Genomic DNA, 27,155 nt, shown 5'->3' on the forward strand with positions numbered 1-27,155 from the left:
AGGAGTATGGGGTCTTATTGGTCCAAAATCTTACCTAAAGTTCAATTGAAGGTGGAAATGGTGAATGATTTGAATCAGAAGAAGAAATATATACTTTTTTTTTCTTCTCTGAAAGAGGAACAAATAGATAATTGTTTATTAAATAGACACCTTCAAATATAGCAAAATAAAGCAATGCTATATTTTCTGAAATATATTGGGAATGAATCCTTTTAAGGACATTAAGAATTTGAAGGGCTCTGCACACAATTTGCTTAAAATCTTTTTAATATAGATTTTGACGAATATGCAAACAAAACTTAAAATTTGGCTACATTATCCAATTTCTCGATATTTAATGGCTGATTTTTTTTTTCTTTTGAGTACATAATGGTTGAATTGGTACATTAATAAAATATAATGAACTTGTTTTGCATTCAAGATGAAATGGACGTTTAAAGTTAAAATTGACATAGCTCACAGATTGAATTGAAGGGTAATAGTAAAATTGGTTCAATTTAGAAGGAAAACTCTGAAATTATTCAAATAAATTATCAACGATGCAACCAACAATAGATTAAAATAGATCATACAAGCAATATTACAACTATTAACGATAATTTTTTCAAGTGAATGAAGGTCAATAACTTGATAAGATCGAATTTGAGTCGTAAAGATGTCACATAACCTTTTCAATAACTCTAACAATTTTCACACAGAAATTAATCAAAGAGTTTTCAAAATTACCGTATAAGGAAGAAAAAAATGCTTCACAAAAAACACCCTCTAGCAAGAAATAATCTTTCTGGAAACAATATAATAAGACAATATTTGGCATTGGAACTAGAATTCTGTACAAAGTAAACAGATTCGTAGCATTGTTCAACCCCATTCCGTAATGATCTGTAGTTTAATCAATCCTCCACAATCCCAACACATCTCAAATCTATACTTCTACAAGGATGAGGAATAGAAAGAGGAACATTATATGACTAATCAAATACAGTATAAGAAAAGTTGAAGAACATCTGGAGCAAAGAATTAGCTCTAAGCCACCCAACGACTTAAATCAGTTTCAAGCTAAATGAATTTGATTGCATGAAGTTCGATGTAGTGAACTATCCCTATTTGATCCCACAATAATCAAGAAGGCCACAGCAGTAAGAACATGCAGAATATACAATCATGCAGAGATTAATGCACATAGAAGACACTCAAAGTTAAGCTCGGTCTAACCGATCATTAATGTTCGTGTTTGACGCGAGCTTTTATGATTCCAGGAAGTGGTGGTGAGGTTGGTGTTCTAACCGGCGTGTTAGACAATGAAGGAATAGGGATATGGGGTGGTTGATACATGCCCGACATGCTAGAACCCTCCCCACCATCAGGAGTAAAATTTTGTGCTGTATTATCGCATTGAGGTCTGTTGCAAAATTTCATTGCCTTCAGAACATAATTGTCATCATGGAGCTCAAAAGGAGTACTGCAAGAACAGCATGCGATAATGAAAATCAAACTACTTTCAGAGTTCCAATGTACAACGTGTGGTTGTCCAAAGCTAATAGAAGTCATTGTCAAGCCTAAACTTGGTTAGTTCCTCCATTAGTTAAAAATAAATAAATAAAAGAATATAGGAATTGGGAAATACTCCAAATTACATTCCTACAACCAGAATGTTGACCTACCTGTTGAAGTCAAAATGGACCAACTGCATATCTTCTGAAATTTCTATCTCAACAGTGGCATGAGGCCTCGTCTACAAATTCAAAATTTCTCAGGAAAATAAACGAACAGAGTGATAAATGGAAAGAATAAAAATATTATTTGGACTTAAAATGCTAGACTCTGCATGCTGTTACAAGTTGATAACACCCCAGCGGAGTGAAATCTAGTTCAAATCACTTTCCAACAGTATGAAATACCCCAAAAGTTGTCGATATTTTTCTAGATGAGAAACAACCTCATCAATTTATGTTAATATTTTTAGTGATGAAAGGAACCAAAGACCGCTGCATTTTTACATCCCTATTGGCAAAAGTAAAATCAGATAAAAGTTTGAAACACATTCCTCACTGAACCGATGCTAAAAAGGGCAGCAGAAAAAGAGAGTTGATTGCATCCTTTTCTTTTTCACATCCATCTAACTTGGAGAAAGGCAAGCATAAGAAAATTATCCTACTAAATTAAATCTTAAATTCAGTATTTAGGTCTCTCCAACAGTAGAGATCAAACAAATATCATTGTCTTTTTAGGAAATAAATGCTTCCTGATTGTGTTATGGAGATCCGCTCTACCTAAGACCTCCAAAAACACAACATATTTGCAGACACTGTGGCACATAACTTTTTAAGAAAATCTAGGACAAGAGCAAGGCAAGTGTTCATTAAACCATACATAAGTTGAAATATATATGTAATCCATAAAAATTTAAAACTCAATAGGTTAATCCATTTCTATGCTTAAAAATGGCATTTCACTCTCAAAATTTATGCAAAGTTTAACCGTTCAATACATGTTTACAAATGTTGGACCTATATTGATTTTTTACAACTAGTGTTTAACACATTCATTGTGTGACAAGTGTCGGAGTGTCCAAGAGTCTACCACAAGCCAAACTGAAGTTTTCATGTTTCTTTAGCCTATCATTACCCAAAACAACACATAATCCTCTAACATGGAAAAGGATATTTAATAACTGATGCAGGTAAGCACAGGAATTCAACATGCAACTTCCAAGGAATATGTGTTTATAGCTTGCCCTTTTGACTCCTAAATTGACCCATGGTGGAGCATGTGTATAAAGCTCAATAAAGGTGCAAGTAAATGTTCATCCACTCAAGAGCTAAGAAGACGAATGGAAATTCTAAGAAGATACAAGCATCAGAGTTCCTTTCATCTAGGAAAACACAAGCATGGATCAAACACATGGTACAGGAGTGCACAAGCTTCAGATGCATTAATGGTACAGAAAATGTAGAATAATGATTTTGGAATTTGAAACTCTGACAATTGATTATCACTTGTTCAATCAAAAAAGCATCATACTTTATTTCTCTCAAAAAATAAAATAAAATTACTCATCACAAGGTTCAGAAGGAAAGATAGATCATTCATAATATCAAATATGATAATACCTTTAAAAGAAAAGGGAAGAAAATCTACCTGCACCAGGATGAAAGGCAAAGACACGCCACCACTGGGGGCATTCTCCGAATTGAATAACTGTTCATTTCGCTGTATTAGGTTCTGAAGACCTACATACTGATAACCAGACACCGTTAGCCGCAATCTATCACTCAAATGCAGCAATTAATCTTAAGTACGAAAGGTGGCACATAAACTAGCACATTTCCATATCAATAACTTGACCTTTTGATTTAAGATAACTCAATTTTCCCAAGAAAAAGAGTAGATGTCAAGTCTACATAGCCACTGAGTTGACATGTGGGTAAAGAAGAAGGTCTTCCAATTGGAAGAGAGACAGAATTGTTACAACAATTATCAGAAGTAATTGGCAAGAAAAAGCATGAAAGCAAACAAAATCTTACACAACAACCAATTAAGATACGTGAGGTGATATCAAGACTGCAAAATGATAATACCATGCTAATCATGAGAAACAAACAGCAAGAATATAATGACAGCTATCCATGCCTGTTCCTCCAACTCTTGCAAGTATGCTGCTTTCTTTTCAATCCTATTTCTAAGTCCAAGACGCTCCGCCTACATTGTTGAATGACAAGATATAAGTAATACAAGAATTTAAATGGTTGATGCATGAGATAAGAAATGTGGACTGCAATGGAACCTTTAGTTCTTCAATATCATTCACGCTGGTACGTGGCAGACCCTTCCATTGTATCTCCTTCTTATCCTTTGATATAATATCCATTGCCATGAGGACATTCAGGGCATCATATACCCTCCGCCTGATATTTTTTTCGTCATACTGTTGCTGCTAGAATGTTCAAAAAGGGTAAAAGATATAGTGACATCTATCCTCTCATGCACAGAAACAACTAGCAAAAATATGCAGGAAACCTGATCTGGCGATGCAACACTGTTGCCAGGATCAGCAAACTCTGCGACAAGTTCATCTGCAACCTGAAAATTACACATTTCACAAATTGAGAATGGCGTAAGAGAGAACACAAGATTGAAAAGTGAAACCAAACATCTTGATACACCAGTGCATCACTGGCAATGGTTCAATCCTTGTTTAAGCAGTTTCTAGTTGCAACTTGAGACAATCATAAACAGTGCTCTAGCCTTTTCTCCTTTTGTTTTCTTTTCTTTCTGCTTTTTTCCTTTCTAATAAAAAATTTTGCAGCACCTTTGAATTATATTGACACAGTGATGAGCAGTTACAAGCAATTAAGTTTCCTGGAGTACGGCATAATTCAATAGAAGATACCTAAAATTTTAATATATTGACTAATTTTAAAACTAACTAGAGTTGATATGAGTGTTTAGTTAGGCAATGGTAGCCTCATTGGTAGGCAGAAAGTATCACACTGGGAGAAAAAAAAGAGAAGGGAAGGTATAGATGACTACATTGAACAATGAGATAGCACCCTCAAACATCGACAAAAATGATCCAAAATAGTTACTAAAACAAGACTTAATTAACAAAACCAATAAAAAGAAAAGAAAAGGCATCATCATAGTTACTGAAGCTTTTCATATGAACACAATTGATGAAATTTTTACAAATCACGAAGCTGTAAAATGACCTAACCTCGTTATATGTCGTTCTTCCCTTACTCTCCACTTTCTCGCAAACTGCAAGCATTGGAAAGAAGTCAAACAATCAAAGAATTATAAATTTCAATTGTACATCAGGATCCACCAGTTCAAGGCATGTCCTGCCACATCAAACCCAATGAAGGTAGAATTAATAAAAATGGCTTAAGTCAAACACCTTTCATGCTGAATTGGCGAAGCCCCCTTCCACTCTTGTCCCCTCCAACAGCACGCTGACCCCTCTTTTTCTTCACATTACTATTCCAAAACAATATCTCATTCAAGAAATCAAATCAAACCCAGAACTCAATTCGAATAACCAAAGCTAAAACTACACAATTCACTGTCTCTTTCATTCACCATGATGAAAATTAAATATCACTCGACATGCTCCAAACATACACACAAAACCCAACAGCAAGGCAAAAAAAAAATTGAGCAGAATCATCAAATGAAATGAAAAAAAAAAAAAAAAAAAACTCACGCAGTGGGTCCTTGCGACCCCGCCTCGTCGCCATGGATGTCGAGGTTGTTCAATCGAAGAAAAGTGTTGTCGCTGGCAGGCGTGGCCATGGTTTGCTCGCTGCGACTCGAAGGAGAACCCACACTGCCACTCATTGAAACAGACTGACCCGAAATCGTGGTGGCACCAGGGCCACTTGGGAGGTCGTCATCGTCGTCTTCCCGGGATGGTTGCTGTGTTCTTGTACCCATATGGATTGAAAGTGGAAGCTGTAGATGGGGTGAATCCTGAATTGGGTTTTATGGGTATGGATGAAGAAGGAGAGAAGGAGAATTGGAGTGAATTGTTGTTGGTGGAGGTTGAGGGTTTGGAGGAAAGCCGAAAGGAGGGAAAGAGAGGGTTTTCTTAAACAAAGAACTGTCTTTGAACTCTTCCAAAGCTAAAGACACCTACAAAACCTTTCTTCTTCTTCTTTTTTCTTTCTCTATTATTAATTGTATAAGCTCCACATTTTAAGCCTTGAAAACATAACACACATCTTCTTTGTATATATAAATATTTTTACACATATTTGTTGTTGATTTTTTAAATTAGCATTGTATGTAATTAATTGAAAATTAGTTTGGTTTTTTACCTTCTTTTTCTTTTTCTTTTTTTTCATTTTCACAAAGGTAGTGAATGGAACATCAGTCGATATATTTTTTTTTAACATTTTTAGTGTGTTTATTGTTAGTGTCCAATGTCTCTTATGTAAAATTTCTGGATCTGCCACTGCGCCACACAACATATATATATATTATATTACCCCTCAATCCTCATCCCCTCATCCCCAAGTCATCCATCCTCCTTCCTCTCTCTTCTATCACAATTACTTTTCTTTCATTCTCTTAATTATGAAATAGGTGCATTTAGTCGTTCAACGTTGTAAATTGGTCAGTTTAGTTCTTCAAGTTTTTATAAATAGATTTAAATAGTCTCTCTCCATCAATACGACGGTTAAAACAAACGGACTGTCTACACATATATATGATTTTTATTTGCCGATGAATAACTCATGTGGTTCGATGAGATTGTCTATTGGAATTGGTTCTGTATCGATGGAATCTCATCATCCATACATAATGAATTGGTGTGGTATATTCATATCAAAATATATAAATAGTAAAAACTCGCGTTCTTATTAAGACTCGAACTCATAAGGAAGAAAATTTATGAATGAAATCAAATATGCAGTATTTATAGACAAAAGTGTTCTCTTATTGGAAAAAAAATCAATATACTTCTAATGTCCAAACCAAGAGAAAAAAGAAAAAGGAAGAAAAAAGGACAATATTGTTTCCTTATTGGTATATACACATGGGTTTAGGGTAAATAAGTATAAAATAGTCTCTTGATTGACACTTTGTATTAGAATCAGAAATCTAAAACAAAATTTTAGAATTATAAAAATGAAATAGTATCAAATACATTCACACATACTGCACATGGAATTTAAAAATAGAGATTAAAACAAAGGTGGAAAGGTTAGAAAACTTTAGAAATTTCTAAAGTGGACTGATATATATATAAAGCAATGATTTCTTAGGTAGGTTTGAGTTATAAACAAGCAAAGTATATGCCATTTTGTACATTAATGTCTGTCGTTGGCACAAACGAAATGTGTACACATTTTGCTACCCTAACATCATATGTATATTCAAATATACACATTTCTTTTAAAGAAAATTCATATATCAACATTTCAATCCCAACAAATTTTCGTGTTTTTCCGTAAATGTTCTAGCCAAAATGAATTATAGCATAAAAATGTACTATTAATCTCAAAGTTAGAGTCAAAGTAAACATAGTTCAATTGGTATTATGAATGTGTTAGCGACTAAGAGACTCATAGTTCAAATCTCCTCTTTTTTATTGTACTTAAAAAAACCTATGTATGATATTATGGATAGCAGGGAATGTAAATGTCCTTGTAGAACTTGCCTATGAGAATCTCTTACATTTGTATATTCTTCTAATAATACCCATACAACCATTCATGCAAATTTATTATTAATGTAATAAAGTTGAAATTTATAAAATGGACATTTTTAAATATATCGTAATGATCTAAAATATTTAACAAAACATAATAAAACGTAACAAAATTTTAAATTCTATCAAGATAAACGTTGATAGAAGCCTGTCAATATCTATCAACTATAAACTTTTGCAATTTTTTAGGAGTACTTCTAGTAGTTTTGTCATTTACAATCGTATATGGCATATTTGTTTTTCTTATTAATTTAACTTTTTTTATTGTTATTTTTTTCATCAAATTAATTATTATTACTTTAATATTTTGTTTTATAAAATAAATATTAATTTGAACTTGAATATAATATCTTTCAAAAAAAAATTAAAAACAATGATGGGACATAAAAAAACATCCCTATTCATTTCAAATAACAATGATCCATATCTCTTGTCTAAACATAAATAATTAGAGTTTGAAACTTTACAAATTTTGAAGAAATTTTGAAGAGAGTTCTTTATTGAGAGATTTTCAACAATGAATACAATGTAGGAAAGATATGGAATTAGTAAGGTCTTTATACTAAATCCAATTAATTATATCCCTAAAATGAATCTTAGTAGTTAAATATCCCTAATAAAAGCAAAGAAATATAATCATCCAACACCCCAAAGTTAGAAAGACCATAAACTAAATGGATAAAAATCGACAAAAACGAAAAGAAAAAAAAAAGAAAGCTACTACTCAGACTCGGTTAAGAGATGATAAAGATCGTTATAGATCAATACTAAGATGAAAAAAGTGAAGGAAAACCGAACTAAACATCCCTTGATTAGAATACACAAAAGCATGTTTAACTCAACAAAAAAACACTTTCTATATTTAATTTTGATCACTTTGTTTTTTTCGTACAGATTTATGGGAAGAACTTCTTTGTGAGAGCTTTTGAGTAGATGAAACCTAAATAAAAAGTGTCAAGAAAAGAAAATAATGGGGTGACTATTTATATTTTCATTAGGGCTAACGGTGAATAACGTAAATTTATAGATGAGTGATGAAAGAAAATCTTGCAAACCCATTTTTCCAATAAGAATGAGGATGTCTTGAATTGAGGGATTTTAAGATGACATATATCTCTGAATGCCCTCAATCCTCCAAACAAAACGAAGTCTTCTATTTGTCGAGGGAGTAATCTCACGAAACAAATGACCCATAAAGCTAGAGATTCAATCATTCCTCGTTATAAAAATAAAAAAATAAAACCCTTAAATTCAAGTCAATAAAAAAAATCTCTCCCTAAATTTAAAAAACATTCATGATCCAATCGAAAATGGCAAGGAGGCTTCAAATACATACAGACAATCTTAAAAAGAACCATGCATTTTCTTCTTTCTCCAAACAAAGAAGAGTGCATACATTGCAAAAGAATAAAAGCCCAACAACTATCACCCATATCCTCAAGCTATTAGTCTTACTATGGAAAAAGTTTTAGGGATTTTATCTTTAAGAAAGTTGCTCTCTTTGAGATCTGTTTGAACATATTGGAAGTCACCAATAGAGAGTTAATGGAAAATGAATGTCGTCGTTACTTAGTCGAAGTCTGCTCAAACTGATTGACCGATTCGTTAGATGACTGGATTGTTCGTTATTGAAATAGTCATCCTACCAAAGATAGATACTTCTCAATATCTACTAGTTAGCCGTCAAAATCTTAAAAACTAGAACTATTGTAATGGTTTAAAATACAACTTGAGATGGGTTGAACTCTTTGATAGATTAAATCAAAGTCATCAATTATCAAGCTTTTAAATGGTGAGATTTCAAACTAATTAGAGTTCTTTTTTATTATTTTTATTATTATGTTTAGTAGGCTCGCTTTCTTTCTCTTTTGGTAAATGTTTTAAATTTTGTAAAATTTTTAAAAAGGAAAATGAAACTACTCATAATCTAGAAGTTAGACCTACCTTTGGTTTCTTCTTGGGGATATTTTTTCCTTTCCTCTTCATTATCTCTCAAACATGAGAGTGATTGATGTTTGTTTGGTTGTTCTTTTATAATATTCAGTTTGCTAAAAGAAAAAACAAAACTTAAAAGAAAGAAGTGTATGTCATTGTCAACTATTGCTTAAATATATTTATGTTAGGTTCTCAAGAGGCTCTATATAGCTTAGAATGTAGTCCACCAACTACGATCTCAACATCGAAGTACAAGATATTTGAAACTATGAATAGAAAGTGAAATGGTTGAGACACAATTTGTGAGTATAGGTAAATGCACAATTCATTGTTTCCATATTGATAAGAGGTTAACCAATGAAGAAAAAACAAGAATGTTCATAAACAACTCATCTTTATTATAAACATGTGTTGAGATATATAATTCAAGCAAGCATGGTATCAAACATTTGGAACTTGGAAGACCCACTGCCCTGATTATCCAGTAGAAAGTAAACAGCAAGGGAAGGCACATCATAGCAATTAGTTTAGACCCCTAAAACATGGATCATCTGACAATGAAATTTAGTTTACAGCTTTTAAACTTTCATTTTGAGATAGACATGAAAATCTCTATTGTGGTTGAAAGAGTTCAAAGGCATCTAGCTTCAATTTCCTCGAGGGTCAGTCCCTTTGTCTCTGGTACAATGAAGAATATAAAGACGAGAGACAAAATAGCTACCACGCCAAATATAAAAAAAAGGATCCCCGCTCCAAGCAATTCCTGCAATCAGAAGTAATTTTTTATTTTCTTACTTGAACCATCAAAGTACTTTATTCAATGTCATCAATAAACAGCATATGACAGGAACTACAATTCCAAGATAAAACAAAGTTGTCATCGTAATCTTATTTTTTTTATTCAAGAAACCAGCCAAACATCAGAGTGAGTGGAAGGGGCTACAGGATCGGATTCAATATGGGGGGTGATAACATTTAGAGGGGAGACTGTTAGGACACCTCCTAACAAGAACACTCAAGAACACAAAGAACAAACGAAAACACTAAAAGATAGAAACATATATTGCATATCAATAATGAAACTACAGTATGCCATAGCAAATTATAGAGGACTGAGAATCCTTTCCCAAATTCCCCAAAGGAAACTCCCACAAAATTCTTCATACCTTTTCCCTCACCTCACTTCCTCTATTTATAACTAAGAGCCCTAACAAACTTTACTATCTAATTACTAATATGCCCAGTCTAATAACCATACTAATATTCTCCTAATAATCCTAATACTAATATTCTCCTAATAATCCTATTATTTTCCAAACTAGGAGCCTTAAAGAGACCTGAGTAAAATGTGCTTGAGGAGACAAAGAGGTTGCAAAATTTTGAGCGTGACACTCAAGGTTAAGGCGGTTGTAACAAAGGCAGTGTGCCCATTTCGCCACATATCTAACATTTTGGACGGTTACTAAAGGTGTAATAGAAGGGGTGAACAATAGACGTTGGTAGAGTCTAAGTAACAATAGGGATAGGGTAGGTAGAGTTATCACAGCATGTATGTCATCTTCATCAGTGGCACCTGACATTGACGCCATAATTGAGAAAAAGAAAAAGCCGAGCCTACAGCTCTGATACCATAATATAAAAGAGAAGGAAAGAATTCTAAAGATAACATCATCTCTACAGAGAGCACTCAACACTGAAGAAAACAAATAACAAAAAGAAATAATGAGAAAATTAGTAAAATAAATCAAGGGAAAATATTGTTCTAACAATATTTAAGTACATTCTTTAAATGGTGTAACATCATATTCTTTATAAGAGATGAACGATGTATTCGATGGGGAAATAAAGCTGAAGGCTGGGGGAGAAATCTGCCCAAAAAGCTGCAAAAGTAAGTCCTCCCTTCAGTCATAGTTATGAGAAAGTTGTAGTTGCAAAAGAATTGTTTATTTTAAAAGTAGAGACAAAAAACACACAAATTTACGTGGAAACCCGAGTACAGGGAAAAAACAACGATATTTTTGCTCTTATTATTTTCTGATAAAAATTCAATATGTACAAGAAGGGAATACACAGAAAAATACAAAGAGATAAAAAAGGAAAAAATATTTAGGGCAAATCTCCCAATGGGCTAAGCCCACTAATTCTAACACTCCCCCTCAAGTTGGGATGTAAATATCAATGAGGCCTAACTTGCTAACACAAAAGTCAAAGTTTGGTCTGAGAAGCCCCTTGGTGAGGACATTAGCAACTTGTTGGCTCGAAGGGATGTATGGAATGTATATGCTCCCACTGTCAGGTCTTTCCTCGATGGAATGTCGATCAATCTCAACATGTTTAGTTCTATTATATTGAATTGGGTTGTTAGCAATACTAATGGCAGCTTTAATATCACAAAAAAACTTCAATGGTGTCTCACAGTCTGATGAAGATCAGATAGGACTTTCTGGAGCCAAATTTTCTCACACATTCCCAAACTCATAGCTCGGTATTCGGCCTCAGCACTGCTCCCAGCCACAACACTTTGCTTCCTATTCTTCCAAGTTACAAGATTGCCCCACACAAAGGTACAGTATCCTAAGGTGGACTTTCTATCAAAAATAGATCTTGTCCAGTTAGAATTAATATAAGCTTCAACACATCTTCTACCAGTCTTCCTAAATCTCAGACCTTTACTAGGAGTTGCTTTTAAATACCTCAGAATCCTGTTAACCGCTTCCATGTGATCCTCATAAGGTGCCTGCAGGAATTGACTGACAGTGCTCACAGCATAGGAGATGTTAGGCCTAGTGTGAGATAAGTAAATCAATTTTTCCACCAGGCGCTGATATTTTTCTTTATCAACAGGAACCCTGTCACCTGAATTTTTGAGTTTGGTATTGAACTCAATAGATGTGTCAGCAGGACAACATCCTAGCATACCTATCTCAGCTAATCTCCATCTCAAGAAAGTACTTCAGATTTTCCAAGTCTTTGATTTCAAACCCCATCTTCTTCTTTAATTGAACAATCTCATCAGTATCATCCCCAAATAACACATTGTCATCGACATAGAGAATTAATACTACAATTTTCCCTGCCTTGGAGACTGGTGAATAAGGAGTGATTGGAGTGCCCCTGATTGTACCCTTGAGACTTGATGAAAGTGGAAAATTTGTCAAACCACGCTCTTGGTGATTGTTTCAACCCATATTAGGACTTTCGAAGCTTTCAAACCTAATTATTAAATTGAGCTTCAAGTCTTGGAGACGGACTCATACACACTTCCTCTTAAAGATCCTCATTCAAGAATGCATTTTTAACATCAAGTTAATATAGGAGCTAATCTTTATTCACTGCAACAGACAACAAAACTCTAATGGTGTTCAAATTTGCAACAGGAGAAAAAATCTTAGAATAGTCAATCCCATAGGTCTGAGTGAACCCTTTTGCAACTAGTCTCGCCTTATGTCTGTCAATTGTACCATCTGCTCTATACTCGAGTGTAAACACCCATTTGCATTCAACAATCTTGTGTCCCTTAGAGAGTGTGCAGAGATCCCAAGGTTTGTTCTTTTCTAAGGATCTCATTTCTTCCATATCAGCAAATTTCCACTTTGAACACTCTAAGGCAAGGTGGATACTCTTGGGCATTACGGTAGACTCAAGGCTGGCAATAAAAGCTCTGAACTGTGGTGAGAGATTCTCATATGACACATAATTAGATATGGAGTGCTTTGCAGGACCTAGTACCTTTCCTCGATGCCATAGGAAGATCAAGAGATGGATCATACTCGCTAGTATTTTCAGAATGGTTTGACTTAGTTTCATTTTCAGTATGTTCAGCAACAATCTCGTTCTCATCAATCTTGTCCTCTCTGTCTATAATGACCCCACCAATACTGCCCTGTTCATTCATATCTTCTAGAACCACTGTCTTGGACTCGTCATTCTCATCTGCCTTACTATCGGTATGTGAGTCAGTTGAATTCATCTCAGGCCTGTCATTCTCACTCATTCTGTTATTACTGTGAATTAATTGAATCGGTCATACCTTGATCTCATATTAGTTTAGAATCCTTGACTGGTGCTGTCTGAACAACAAGAGACTTAAACTCCCTTTCTGAGATTCCTCCTATAGTAGGTTTTCCAAGGAACTTGATTTGTGGGTAGGACTGAACTGTGAGGGTTAGGGTCAGGTAAGGTAACCACAGTAGGACAAGTAGACTCTAAAGGAAGCATATAGTTAGACTCTTCACTCACACTCTCCCCCTAAAGTAGACTAACGAGAAAGAAAGGATGATCTTCAATAAAGGTGACATCCATGGTAACAAAGTACTTACGTGAAGATGGATGGAAACATTTGTAGCTTCGTTGGTGCAAAGGATATCCAACAAACACGCAAGTCTGAGCCCTAGGGGTGAATTTAGTTTGGTTAGGACCATGGCTATGGACATAGGCAGTGCATCCGAATACCCAAAGGGGAACATCAGTGATGAGACGGGTGGAGGGATAGGATTCATTGAGGCAATCTAACGATGTTTGGAAGTAAAGGACACGGGAGGGGATGCGGTTGATGAGATGAGTGGCAATGAGAATGGCATCACAGAGATAGGAAGGAAGAGAAATTGACAACATAAGGAAATGAGCAATGTCCAAAAGGTAACAATTTTTTCGTTCGACAACCCCATTTTGCTGGGGGGGGGGGTGTAAGGACAGGAACTTTAGTGAACAATTCCTTTAGAGGATAAGAACTTGTTAAGAGGGTAGTTTTGAAACTCACAACCATTATCACTCAGCAGGATTGCAATTTTTGTATTGAATTGCGTTTCCGTGGTGTGATAGAAGTCCCAGAATGTTGAGGTAACTTCGGATTTGTCAGAGATCAGGAAAACTCAAGTAAGACGAGTATGGTCATCAATAAAGGTCACAAACTATCGTTTCCCAAAGGAGGTAGTGACCTTAGATAGTCCCCAAACAATAAACATCACTATGGACAAGAGTAAGAGGTCGAGTTGGCTTATAGAGTTGCGAGGAAAACGAGACTTGTTGTTGTTTAGCTTGTATGCACACATCACAAGATAAGAAAAAAACATCAGCTTTAGAAAAGAGATGAGGAAATAGGTGTTTCATGTATTTAAAAGTGGGATGGCCTAAACGGAAATGCCACAACATAAGATCTTTTCCAGAAGTGGTAAGGTAGGACTTGTCCAATGTCAATATCTGATACTATATTGTATTGTTTAGGATTTATCCAATGTTCCTATCTGATACTATATTGAAAGTGAGACAAAACACACAAATTTACATGGAAACCCGAGTACCGGGAGAAAAACCATGGTATTTTTCTTCTTATTATTTTCTGATCAAAATACAATATGTACAAGAAGGGAATAAATAGAAAAATACAAAGAGATAAAAAAGAAAAAAATATTTAGGGCAAATCTTTGAATGGGCTAAGCCCACTAATTCTAACCGTTTATAATTTGAGCATCACCAAGACATTGTATGGCATCATCATTATCATTTTTTGAAAACAATTGTTCTAGTCATGGGACAACCTTGTGACATAGCACTTGTCCCAAAGACATTGGTCATTGATGAATGTGTACAATTGTAACTTGTAATTATTGGATAAAGTTCAACTCACAATTAATCATCAAATGTAAAAGGGTAACGGGACATTCTCTGTACCTTTATGAAATTGTGTTGACTATACTGATTTTATGATTGTAAGTTGCTCCAAAATTATTCATACCCTTTTAGACTGTAATTTTTTCATATTCGACATACTGACGTACCTTTAGTGGAGAAAAGGCAAATGTCACTAGAGCATTTGCTCCAAAATTCACAAGCACTGCTATACTGAGCCCTCGACCTCTCAGCCGCAATGGAAAAACCTCAGAAATCATTAACCAACCAATGGGACCAAAAGACAACTGCAAAACAAAGTTTACTTAGTTGAACTCAAACTCCTATGTTTAGAGAAGGAGAACTTATTAAACAACGGTCATTCAGAATCTTATGTATCCATGCAATAAAACATTTATCTGCAGTTTGAACAAACCTCATTTGAGCAGCGTTTATGCAAAGAATAGAACATTTGCTTATATTTTGGTCCTTATCTAAGTGTAAACTATTTTGGGATGCTACCATTGAAACAAAGGTTGAATATAGCAATGTTTCCACATGCTTCCGGAGTGGCATATCCAAAACTTTAGGCTATTGGGGGGACAATTTCATATAAGACTAAAACTTAGCCCATAAAACTCTCCCATATGATTAGCAATATCTGTTATTTCTTTTTATTTTATTTAAATAAAAAAATAATTTAACATATGTTAGTGACTGACTCATGGCCATGGGATAATAAAGGGATAGCTCCGTAATCAACGAAATGTTTCTTATCCAAAAGAACAAACTTGCAAATATATACATTACAAAAACAAGTGAGTTCAACCACAATTACAAGGGAAAAAGAACTCATAGCATCCTCATCACATCCCAATAAAAAACAACACTAAAATCAGAGACAGAGTACTATATGTCATGATTACATTGCATGCATGAAAGCATTCCAGTTAAGATACACATCTTGAACTGAATAATCTGAAAATAATTTGGAAAAAGAGCACCAAAAGGAAGCTTTGACTAGCAATATCAAAAATGGTCAAACCATTGAAGTGACTTGTCTTGGAAGATGTGTTGGTTTCTTTCCGACCAAATCTCTGAGAGAATAGCTGAACATTAGTTTTTTTTCTCTTGTTTAAAGTTAAAACAAAAAAATATCGGTTAATTTTTTACTTTAGTTATTAGTATTGATTGTATACCCTTTATGAAATCCCGACTTTGTCTATTCGGAAGGAGTTGCTTTATCTCCTTGCCTCTTCTTGTATCACCCTGTTTATCTTTTATCTAATTAAATTATTTTCTCTTACTAAGAAAACTTATTGTCCTTTATTAAAGAACTACAAGAAAAATATGTTTGGAGAGTTTTCATTTGGTCATTTTTTTCAAAACATTATACTTTTACCTCTAAACTTTGATTTTAATTTCCGTTTAGTTCCTAGGTTTTACAATATTACCCTTTTACCCTTCAGCTTTAAGTTTTGTTTCTATCATTTGGTTCTTAGCCTTAAAGGTTTGCACTTTTACCCTTGACGTTATCATTAAGTTTTGAGTTTTGCTTCTTTCATTTGGTCCTTAGGTCTCAACCCTTGATTTTCTTTTCTCTAAATACTCCTTTGAGTCCTTTGTGTTAATGTTTATAAATTTATTTAAAAGAATCAAATTAGTTTTCATGAATTTTTCATCACCACTAAAAATAATGAAGAACTTCACATAATAATTATTTGAAATTGATTAACGAAAAAGACCGAAGTGAGTGTAAGTGAAAATTAGTGGTAAAAATGTAAAATATTCAAAACTAGCATCTAGGAGAGCTAAACTCAAAATGCAAGGATGAAAATGTAATCTTTTTCAACTTAGAATCTAGGAACCAAACAAAAATTAAACTCAAAATTGGTATAAAGTTGTAATGTACTAGAACTTAGGGTCCAAATGAAAATTATGCTCAAAATCCTGGTACCAAAAGGAATTTTTCCCAAAAGGCAAAAACTAAATTTAAATCACTAGACAACACCGTCGGCCCATCAAACATAAGAAAACAAAAGAATTGTAGAAACCAGCACAGCAGGGCATAACTAGAGCATATTGTCAAGCCGTATACATGAGAAAACAAAAGAAAAATCTGAAATACCTGGTAACTACCAACATATAGCAAGAGCGCAACTACAGCAACAGCAGGCACATTACCCAGGAAAAGGTAATAGGATCCCAAGAGGAACAAAGAAATCGTCTGTCACATGAATACAGTGTATAAATAAAAGAACAGGATAATGATCTTTTGAAGTCAGATGCATTTTTTTTAAAAGAGCTGTTAACTATTTGTACTTCAAAACAATTGTTATGCTATGACAGTAGAATTGACGTCGGAAAGACAAGGAAAAGAACAAAATAGTAGAACTATAATTGGTAGTATTTTGTGTACAGGGTGATGGTGCCCCATGGCCGCTTATGTTCAAAAGTTTGGATGAAAAAAATCCAAGGAATTTACAAATTGGACTTACAATCCCAGATACACCTCCAAGGAGTAAAGGCCTCCTCCCAAGTCTATCAACAACAAGAACAGCTGCTCCAGTCATTATTAGCTGCAGTATTAGAAAAATTAGTTCAAAACTTCATGAGATGATCATATGGAAACATGTATTCAAGTATTAGGATGAAGAAACTAGGAGAGAACGGAAGCATTTATTCAGCTTAGCAAGACAATTGGACAACACATGCAAACTAGAACTGGAATTACAAGCTAATTCTCATTTCACAGAACTTGTAGGAGTTTGTATTTAAGACAGATTTATGGGCATATCTATGTAACAAATACCTTCAACAAACCAAGTAAAATTGACACCCGGGTCGCATCTGCAGCTGCAGAGAATCCTGCACTCTATCGAATTATGTGACATTAGGAAAAAGACATGTTAAATTAGCCGAAAGGAGTAAGACTTATGTAAGCTTCCCGATAACATTTGCTTCGTTGTCCTCTTGATCGTCTAGTTTTTTTGTTCCATTCCTTCTCTATTAGAGGAAATCGCATTCCCGTTCCCTCTTATATGATTTACAAAATATGCTTTGTTGCTTTTAATATATAAGTAATAAAAAATATATTTACAGAAAAAGAGAGTAGAGGACAGATACACAGATTTGCCAAATACAGCATTAGAAATTTAGAACTAGCTTGAGGGAGCATAATATAGCACAGATACGCAGGTACCTGAAAGATTGAGGGAGCATAATATAGCACACTTGGTTGACCAGTTATCTGCCAATAGTTGATGCCAATTCCAAATATAAGCAAACGATAAACAAATTCTGTGCTTGAAAACGCTGTACAAATATATAAGATACCTGTTGAAATAATACTAATCCTGCGCCAATAATTAGGGCCTTCAGGCACTTTCCCTGAAATATTTCCCCTATTGAGGCCTCCTCTGATTCACCAAGAAAAGAGAGCTCTTCCAAAATTTCATTCACTTCTTCAGAAGCTGTCTCACCAATAACTGCACCCCTTAGCCGATGCAAGCAGCTTATAGCCCGCTCTTTCAAGTCCGCCATATTTCCTTTTCTCTGTATGGCACATAAAAGTAGCCACCTGGGAGATGATGGTAGCCACCACATTCCCACTCCCATGACCAACGCAATTGGAGTATTGGCTGCATAAATGTAGCGCCAACCGGCAACCACTTCAACTAAAAGACTACCAATGCTGTAACCCAACTGCAGAGCATCGTTCCATCAATTGCACATTTAGAATGATATACTGAAATTTTGAAATACAGCAGACAAGATAGAGAAGCCAAAAAAATAAATCCAATACAGATATTTTGACCAGCTATGAGGGCCCTCCAATAGTCAGTCCTTACATTAGGTTATGAAAAGGGATCTACATATTGGCATGTGATATATTTGAAATATGCTGGATTTTGAAATAGACCTGCTTTCTACGGAAGATACCATACATCTTCATTAGATGGATTCACCAGATTAAGAAAAGAAAGCAGAATGAAAGAAACTTATATTAAAGTAATAAAAAAACAGGATAAGATAGAACCACTTACAACCATTCCAAGTACTATAAAAAACTCTTTGAGAGAGATCATTTGTCCACGAATCTTGCTGGGGGAAGTTTCAGCAATATACATTGGCGCTGCATGCATTGCCTAGAAAACAAAATACTGAAATTAAATGCTCAGAGTACAAACAGGGTGATCTTATGATAAAATTTATTAGAACTTCATAAGGTCAATCGTTAAATTCAACATTTTGAGAGTAAGAAAAGTAAACACCAGATAAATCTCATTAGTTCCTGGACATCAAAGAAGCAATACACACATAATTCTTCTATCCTTGGGAACTTATCATCTTAATCAACATATCTTTGGGTGTGTGCATATTTTCATGTAAACATAAATCATGACAGGAAATATGCTGGATTTGGAAAGAAGAAGATAGTTGTTTCATTGAAGATGTGGAAGCCTGCAGAAGTAATTCTATTTCCGTTAGCCAACTCAGATGGACTCAATCAGTAATCTCTGATTTACTTAGAACTCCGGTGGACAATTATTTCAAACAATTTGGGGAGTCCCATTACTGCATTTGGAAAGAGGAAGATAATTGTTTCATTGAAGATGTGGAAGCCTGGAGAAGCATTTCTATTTCCATTAGCCAACTCAGATGGACTTAGTCAGTAATCTCTAATTTACTTAGAACTCCGGTGGACAATTATTTCAAAAAATTCGGGGACATTGACAGAGAAGGATTGAGAAATTTGAAGTTTCAAGTAAAGTTCGGATGGGTCGTAAGCTGTGATCACTGGCCATATTTAGGGGGTCTTTTCAGTATTAGAGTTTGCTCAGGAAAAGATCAACAGGGATGGAAGTCGTTTTGCAAGATGCTGGATAAATTTGTAGAAAAAGTGAACTATGTTAGATGGTACACTAGTAATATTTCCACTTTTCCTTCTCCGCAAATGGTAGAAAAGTTGAATTATGTTGATAAGGCTAAGTCCAATAGCTCTAAACTCCCAGCTCCAAGGCCTGAAAAAATGGAAGTCCGCCAAAATTTTAGTCAGAAAAGGAAGCTACAAGCGGACAGTTATCCTTCCCCTCCAAAACAGAAGCAATGGTTGATCAAGAACCATGAAGTTGCTAAGGTTAACTTTGAAATCCTTTGGATTAATATCAAAATTATTTGCTTCAGATGACTGGAGATTGATTCGTAAGAGGTTGGAAGAATTTTTTCAAAGGAAAATTGTAATAAATCCTTTATTTGATGAGAATGCCCTCATTAGTATTGATCAAGGATCAATCATTAACTTTATCCGAGAGGAAGGAAAATGGCAGGCTTGTGGGAATTTCCACCTCAAATTTGAAAGATGGGACAACATCAAACACAGTCGGCCACTTGTTTTAAAAGGCTACGATGGTTGGCTCAAAATAAAAGACCTCTCTAGATTGTTGGTGTAGAAGCACCTTTGAGGTTATTGGGGATCACTTTGGAGGTCTTATTGACATAGCCATTGAAACTCTGAATTTAACAAATTGTAGTGAATCGCGGATTCAGGTAAAGAAGAACTTATGTGGTTTTGTGCCGTCAACGATCGAAATTACAGATCTAAAGTGGGAAAATAATTATCTACATTTTGGTGACTTTGAATTTCTAAATCCTCCTAGACCTTCCAAAGTTCCTTTTTTGCTGGATGATTTTAAAAACTCAAGTGATCATTTGAGAATTAGAGATGTCTTGTTACATGAAAATTTTGAACTTTCCTCCTTTCCATCAGTAGTGAATGTTCCAAAATCAGTTTTTGCAGATCTCCCTAGGAGTAGAAATCCTTTTGAAATTCTGAAGCTTTTTATGGCCATCCCATCGGCGCCGGAGAAGAAAACAGAGGCCACAATCAGGTTGATAGTAAATTAATTGCACGGGCATCTGAACAGTCCCCCTCTTTGAATGTTGTCGAACCCAAGATAAACAACAGTTGCAAATTGGCAGCAGGGCCCACATCTATTAATTCTGTTTTTAAATCTCCAGTAGACGAAGAGCCATCAAGTGAGAGCAATAAAGAAAAGAAGGCCCACTTAATTACTATTAAGAGTAATTTTAATTCGACTGCCGAAGATCTATTGAGAGAGAGAAAAAAATGATAAAGCTTCTTTAATTACAATCATGAATAATTATATATATCCTCCAAAGTAATTAAAGAAAACTTTTCCCCTCCCACCCAATGGCTCTCACCATTTCCAGCCAACACATCTCCTCCACTCCCTTCAGTTTCAGGATTCTGCAAAAGACCTAATCAGCAAAAGGTAGCAAATTTTTTTCAAGCTCCGAAAATCCTCAAGCATTATATTCGGAAGCAAACATCCTTCAACAACTTGTGGACAGCCTTATCAAAATCTGAGTTTACTGATGGTTGTGCTCTCAAAGTTCCACTTTCAGCCCCTTTTCGAATTCACCATTCTGAGCCATCTATTTAAGAATGTAATCCAAACCTTTTGGAGGATGCAGCTCCAAAATTCAAACCTCTAATTGCCTCATCAGGTCAGTAAACTCAGTTTCTCCTACCAAGCAATTCAAGTATTTGAAACTTCCCAACTCTAACTCTAGGAGGAGGAAGAGAGGTCAAAGAATCCAGTCACATCAAGTCTCCTCGCTTTCTTCTTATTCTGCTTTAAAGTAAATTTGATGCGATCTCCTTGTCTTGCTGCCAATTACTCTGAAAAGTTTCCCATTGAGGCCTTGGATTCACCTTTTAGTGTCAGCAGTGAGGAGTCTTTGGGTTTCTGATAGACCCCCTATCTTACATCAATATAGCAGGAGAGGGGAAAAGAAGTAACACGTGTGTAGAGGGAGGTTGAGGCACGTGAGAATAACGAAGAGTAATAAGATAGTATAAATATAAGTGAGTCGGGGGGCGGGAAAGTTAGTTAGACTTGAGAGTAAGAAAGTCTTTTCTGTTCTTCCTTGAAAGATAGGTTAGCAGAAGAAGTTAGAGTGTGTGAAGTATTGTTCTATTCTTTAGTCTTGTTCTAGAGATTGTAACGAGGAGTCATTCCTTTATTACTATCAATAATACTTGAATTTCTACATCACACCCGATTTCCATCAGTTTCCTTAACGGTTTTGATCACAAGTGTAATGCAGAAATTGAAGGGGCAGACCTCACTGCCTTATTTGATGAAGCCGACACCCATCCTCTCAAAGTACCCTCGAAATTGCCTAAGGATCTGCTTTCCTTAATCAATGATTGTGGCATCATCTTGGTTTAAAGAGACAGCTGACCGGAGGGTTCTTGACAGATAAACAGGCTGCATATGGGTAGATGTTTAAATTAAGCGAATGACACATTTTTCATTTTATGATGTTGGTCTAAACTCTGGTTTTAAGTGCATCTCATACTGTTGTGTATGATCGACAGAAACAAGACTAGTGGAAGAGATAATCATTGGAAAGATTGTTTTGTCAACAAGGGCCATCTTATGGATAAAAGGGTGAAGGAACCTTACATAGCATTTCTCAAAAGCAAAGAAGGCAAATGGATTTTGTGGAATCTGCAAAAGATATTCCATGTTTCATTGTATCTTTCAAGGATCAAATCGTTATGATTGAGGTGAAGCACCGTTCAGATTATTTGCAGCTTAAACCTTTAAAAGAAGGACAAGGAGATATGTAAAGAAAGGAGAAGAGTTTTGGGTATTTCTCTTTCGGTGGAAGTTCCGTAATTTGTCTTTGAAAAGAATGCAAAGTAGCAGCTTGGTGCTCTCTAAACAATCAGATTGTGAATTACTCAACTCAAGATCTTGGTCTCAACTGGGCAGTCTTTATCTCTCAAACAGCCCCCTAGGCCCTGTTCTGTTTTGGTGACTTTGTTTTGTATTTTGACAGCTTCGTTTTCCCCTCTCTGGCCGGCCTTCTTTGGAGCATAGCTTATTTTTCTTTTGGTCTAGTTTACACAGTAGCAGCTTTTGCTTTTGTCTATAGGCTCAGGCTTTGTTCTGCTGTGTTTGCCCCATTTCCCTTTCTTTATTTCTCTGTCTCAGCTCTCTGCATTAGGCTGGACTATGTCTCCATTGTATTTTGGCATATTTTATTTTCTTGCTTTAATTGAGATATGCTGTTTTGGTGCTAAGGGGGTGTCAATCCCCCTCACTTATTGCTCTCTAGGCTTCTTTATTACACTCATTGTATAACTCTCTTGTACTTTGAGTTTGTTATTATTAATAAAGTAGTTTATCTCCCTTTCAAAAAAATAAATCATGACTGGAAATATTGACAAAAGTTACATCGATAATTAGAAAAAAAAAAACATTAAGTGTGTTACCAATCCAATTCCTGTTCCAGATATGATGCGGCCAATTATCAAAATAACAAAGTTAGGAGCAAGTCCTGTTATGATAGCTCCAACGAGATACATTAAAGCTGACAGAATAAGCTCCCTTCTTCTCCCTTTCATGAAAATTCAGTATTAAACTAATCAGAGAATGAGACAAAAATACCAATTACCATGTTCTGCTTCACATTTTAAGATAACCAACCTAAGAAATCAGCAACATTAAAAGCCAAGACAGAGCCAATCAAGGCACCATATAAAGAACCGCTAGTCTGCAAAATTCAGCACCAAAACTTGAATAAACCCATAACACTATCATTCTATCCATGAATATAGGCTCGTAATTTCATTTTTAGACTCACTACAAGACCAACTTCCACAGAAGATAAGTTGTACCATGATATTCCACTAGATGATGCTGACTGCAAGGAAAGAAAACAGAAATGAATCACGATAAGCATGAGAAGAAACTGAAGCAAAATTTACAAGAAGGGACAGTTGCATAACTCTGGATGTCGAAATCAGAAAGAATAAATGATCTCACTGAATTTTATTTGTTCTTCAATCACAATTTTTGTTTGAAAACAATGTTCTAAGAATAGTAGCTGGTGATCGGTAAACATTTTCTCAGTTATTTTAGGCACCAGCTAATTCCTCTCTACTAATTTAAATTACTTCCAATCTAGCCGAGTACAGGTTCAACAAAGATTCATCTCCCTAGTGTTCTTGAAATTTGATACTCTCTTACTCTATAACTCAGTAATGTATTTCTTAAATCACCAATTCACCCAAAAGTTTAAGCTAGTAGTTGAAGGCAAATTTAATTATATATCACTAACACTCCCCTTCACTTATGGGCTTGCAATATTTGAAAGGAATGCGGGGTCTTGAATACAAGACCTCACTAGACCACCTGTTCTGATACCATCTTGAATCCCCGATTCACCCAAAAGCTTAAGTTAGTGGATGAAGGCAAATTAAATTATGTCACTAACAGTATTTGCATTGCAAGCCTCATTGAAAAGCAGGGAATCGAAGAAATTAGAAAACTTAAACATATTCTTTCAACCCTAGACATTATAAGAAGGATAATTGAACTTCACAGTCTGGAATCTCCAAAATAAACCTAACTAGTGACAATATAGCTTCTTATCACCATCAATTTTATAAGGAGTAGAACCACAAATGTCTTTTTGCAACAAGTTTTACAGCAACCATAAACTTGCCATAGTAGCACGACAAATAGGATGTTGTCTACAACATAACAAAAATTATACCTGTAAAGAAATGGTGGCACAGGATGTTGCACCAATATCATAGCCATAAAGTAATCCCCCAAGCGCTGGAAAAAGAAATCTGAAATTATAGATAGGAAACCCCTCATTAAAGTGTAATTTTTAATCGTTTCATTTTACTTGTGAAGATGCCACAGTTCATTGCACATCTTTTGGATGGGAAGCAATAATTTAGTTAAGAATGAGAAAGTACAAACTCTACCTGACGTCGAGTTAGTGGCGAGTGAAGAAAGGATTGTATTTTCTATTTCATATGAAAAGAAAAATTTTGAGCAAGATGTAATTATCATAGGGTGGAACAGAAGGTCAATATTTGAGAGTTGGTGATGATAACACCAACAGCAAGCATATAAACAAAATGAAAGGAGGAAAAACAATTCACTTGAGAAACTTACGGTAATATGGCAGCTCTGGCAGAAAAATTCTCTGAGTGTTTAAACTCAACAGAAATTAACGGTTCCTCAACATTGTCAATCTCGCCAGACGACTGTCCTACCTGGAAGAAGGAAGCAGCGGTAATTACTGACACCATGGTAATCAGTGAGATAGAAAAATGTAAATGCTTGGAATCAAAGGCATAAAAGTTTGTAGCATTGCTGCTTGTTAATTCTATAGTTCAACACGTCACTGACTGCTCTCTCTGTACTTGAGCGTTTGACTCGATGTTGGGATGGAACACAAGGTTGTCGAAGATTACACAGCACAAAACAACAAAAGACTTTTAATTCATGCAATGTTTGTATGGCAAGGCAAGAAATATGTGTAGTGCATTGACAGGGTTCCTCTTAGAACAAGTATTTCAATTAGAAAAAATTCCCCGTCTTCTGCTGAGCTATTCGCACATATCCCATCCGATAAAATTACGATGTCTCTTTACATTCTTCACCAACTGATACTCCCATTAAAAAAATAACAACAAACAAAAAAAAAAAAAAAAAAAAAAAAAAATCACCCATTTCTGTTCGAACACTTAGCACTTCCATATAAACAGCCATCTGATAAGTTGAAGAAAACGATAAGAGGAACGAAAGTCTTTTCGCGATCTTCTCCTGGTAGAAAACCCATTACCTACCCCCGGTTCAAAAACTCAAAATTATATTTCCAACTTCTTCCTCCAGCAAAGAAGTTATGCTGAAATTCGCACTTTACAAGCAAAGTGGCCGCGATTAACGTCCGTTTAAAAAATGTCAAAGAAGTATGAATCTCAGATTAAGTAAGAGAAGAAAACCTTTCCGAGAGAAGATAAAACTAGCTCCCGATGATCGGATGTCATTGCTCTTGCTCCACTTCAGCTACTGATCAGCGTGACAACTACTCGCAAGTCACATCCAAGCAACAGGGCCTTCTGAATTTCAGTACAATTTTCGGAAAGCAAATGGAAACAATGAAGAAAAAAAACTCGCGAAGACTAGAAGGACACACCAGCGGATATGACGTAGCTCTCCGGCAATTAAAGTTAACATATTCTCGAAGTATGTACTGCGATGATTGACGTCTTTTGATATGCTTTAATTTTCTCAAAATATATTATCAATAATAGTTTGTACGAAGGAAATTTTAAAAAAAAAACTATAAATTTTACAAAATGGAAGACTACTTTCGTAGAATATAAAATTACTATTAGATATAGTCAAATTTTATATTATATCAAAATTAGTCTTCTACCACACAAATCACTTGCCTACCCGAAAGAGAATCCAGTGTTTCTTGGTCGTGAATATCTGAATAGGACGAACCGCCCCGTGGTTTGCTTCGGAACAAAACAATTAGAATTAGGCTCGTTGAACTGGAATGTGTATTATCCATATAGGGGATCTTTCAATGGAGAAGATCCGTCGACCTAAGAGTGATAAAATTTGTTGTAGGTCGTAAATATTTTATAAAATTTATTATTTTTGAAAATTTTCTATTTTAAAACTTATTATCAAAATCATATTATTTCAAAACAATTTATTAAAATAGTGTTATTTTTTATTTTTCTTCTTTTTTTATTTCCTTTCCTTTCAATTTTTTATTTTCTATCGTTGAAAAATTAATTATTTAAATATTTTTCTTTTGAGGTATTTTATTTTAAAAATAGCTAAATAAATTAAAATATTTACATGTAATAACAAAATTTTAGATTCTATCATTATAACATGTTAGTGGCTATCGGTGATAAACTTTAAAATTTGTGCTATAGGTTGTAAATATTTTGTAAAATTTGCTATTTCAAAATATCTCAAATTCATATCCTAATTTTGGTAGAATCAAACTAAATCTTACTCAAATCTCGTATAATGGTTCCATATGAGTTATCTAATAATTTATTACTTCTTTAATATTCAACTTTCTTATACTATTGATGTAATGTGAGGGTACCAAATCTAAATAAATTTATAGTGAAAAAGAAATTAAGGACACAATACCTAATAATGAAAAAAGAACAAGGAGATGGAACCGAATATGAGAAATGACAAAGAAGGAAAAAATTATGGAAGAGGATATGAAAAAATGAGAATACAAAGAAGCAGAAGTACTAATATGAAGAAGATCTGCAGATATTCAACGCAAAATTTAAAACAACAAAAGATGACACACAAATATACGTGTGTCATTTATGTTGTTACAAATGATCATATGATAGATAATGCTAATGGGGTTGATTATGACCAACTTCCATGTGGAAATTTAAATAGAACGTAGGATTTAATTTGACATAAACTTATATGCAGAACGAGTGTACGATGATACAGAAATGTTGGCTAACATTAAATATTGAGACTTTAAAACAAAGACTAAT

The 27,155-nt window shown here is 34.8% G+C and overlaps 2 protein-coding genes and 1 long non-coding RNA gene across 7 annotated transcripts; 1 reads left to right on the forward strand and 2 right to left on the reverse strand.

Moving 5' to 3' along the window:
• Positions 1-766: 766 nt before the first annotated feature.
• Positions 767-5,674, reverse strand: LOC101216863 (transcription factor-like protein DPB). Of its 2 annotated transcripts, none has more exons than XM_004137126.3 (9): positions 5,207-5,674; positions 4,901-4,980; positions 4,718-4,761; positions 4,021-4,083; positions 3,788-3,934; positions 3,634-3,702; positions 3,142-3,240; positions 1,665-1,735; positions 767-1,462 (listed from the first exon to the last, which is right to left on the reverse strand). In XM_004137126.3, exons 1-9 carry the CDS (start codon positions 5,434-5,436, stop codon positions 1,222-1,224), a joined length of 1,044 nt encoding a protein of 347 aa, XP_004137174.1. In that variant the 5' UTR covers positions 5,437-5,674; the 3' UTR covers positions 767-1,221. The 2 variants fall into 2 exon arrangements, with proteins under 2 accessions (XP_004137174.1, XP_011653374.1); XM_011655072.2 differs by having other exon boundaries at positions 3,788-3,937; positions 5,207-5,673.
• A 3,852-nt stretch (positions 5,675-9,526) lies between these two features.
• Positions 9,527-25,880, reverse strand: LOC101216633 (D-xylose-proton symporter-like 2). 4 transcript variants are annotated; one of them, XM_031884016.1, is made up of 15 exons: positions 25,602-25,789; positions 25,326-25,516; positions 24,769-24,869; positions 24,356-24,434; positions 23,475-23,500; positions 23,284-23,350; positions 23,070-23,194; positions 18,805-18,906; positions 18,095-18,463; positions 17,961-18,008; positions 17,571-17,633; positions 17,257-17,337; positions 16,887-16,985; positions 14,929-15,066; positions 9,527-9,914 (listed from the first exon to the last, which is right to left on the reverse strand). In XM_031884016.1, the coding sequence occupies exons 5-15, from the start codon at positions 23,475-23,477 to the stop codon at positions 9,783-9,785; spliced, it is 1,227 nt and encodes a 408-aa protein (XP_031739876.1). In that variant the 5' UTR covers positions 23,478-23,500; positions 24,356-24,434; positions 24,769-24,869; positions 25,326-25,516; positions 25,602-25,789; the 3' UTR covers positions 9,527-9,782. The 4 variants fall into 4 exon arrangements, with proteins under 4 accessions (XP_031739876.1, XP_004137173.1, XP_031739875.1 ...); XM_031884014.1 differs by lacking the exon at positions 25,326-25,516 and adding an exon at positions 25,796-25,880 and having other exon boundaries at positions 9,783-9,914; positions 23,441-23,500; positions 25,602-25,684; XM_004137125.3 differs by lacking the exon at positions 25,326-25,516 and having other exon boundaries at positions 23,441-23,500; positions 25,602-25,805.
• LOC116403323 lies at positions 20,949-23,002 on the forward strand. Its single transcript, XR_004216017.1, has 2 exons — positions 20,949-22,066; positions 22,167-23,002. It is a non-coding gene; the product is annotated as an uncharacterized LOC116403323 (long non-coding RNA).
• Positions 25,881-27,155: the final 1,275 nt, after the last annotated feature.

Source organism: Cucumis sativus, chromosome 4 (assembly GCF_000004075.3).
Source record: "Cucumis sativus cultivar 9930 chromosome 4, Cucumber_9930_V3, whole genome shotgun sequence".
Taxonomy (NCBI): domain Eukaryota; kingdom Viridiplantae; phylum Streptophyta; class Magnoliopsida; order Cucurbitales; family Cucurbitaceae; genus Cucumis; species Cucumis sativus.

Excerpts from the sequence above, each read along its gene's own strand:
- LOC101216863 (XM_011655072.2), bottom strand. The coding sequence starts at position 5,436 with ATGGGTACAAGAACACAGCAACCATCCCGGGAAGACGACGATGACGAC. Across the intron at positions 4,981-5,206 it reads GGGTCGCAAGGACCCACTGC|TAATGTGAAGAAAAAGAGGG; the intron begins GTGAGTTTTTTT and ends GTTTTGGAATAG. Across the intron at positions 3,703-3,787 it reads ATGATATTGAAGAACTAAAG|GCGGAGCGTCTTGGACTTAG; the intron begins GTTCCATTGCAG and ends TCAACAATGTAG.
- LOC101216633 (XM_004137125.3), bottom strand. The coding sequence starts at position 25,646 with ATGACATCCGATCATCGGGAGCTAGTTTTATCTTCTCTCGGAAAG. Across the intron at positions 24,435-24,768 it reads GCCAGAGCTGCCATATTACC|ATTTCTTTTTCCAGCGCTTG; the intron begins GTAAGTTTCTCA and ends CTATAATTTCAG. Across the intron at positions 23,501-24,355 it reads GTGCCACCATTTCTTTACAG|TCAGCATCATCTAGTGGAAT; the intron begins GTATAATTTTTG and ends CTTTCCTTGCAG.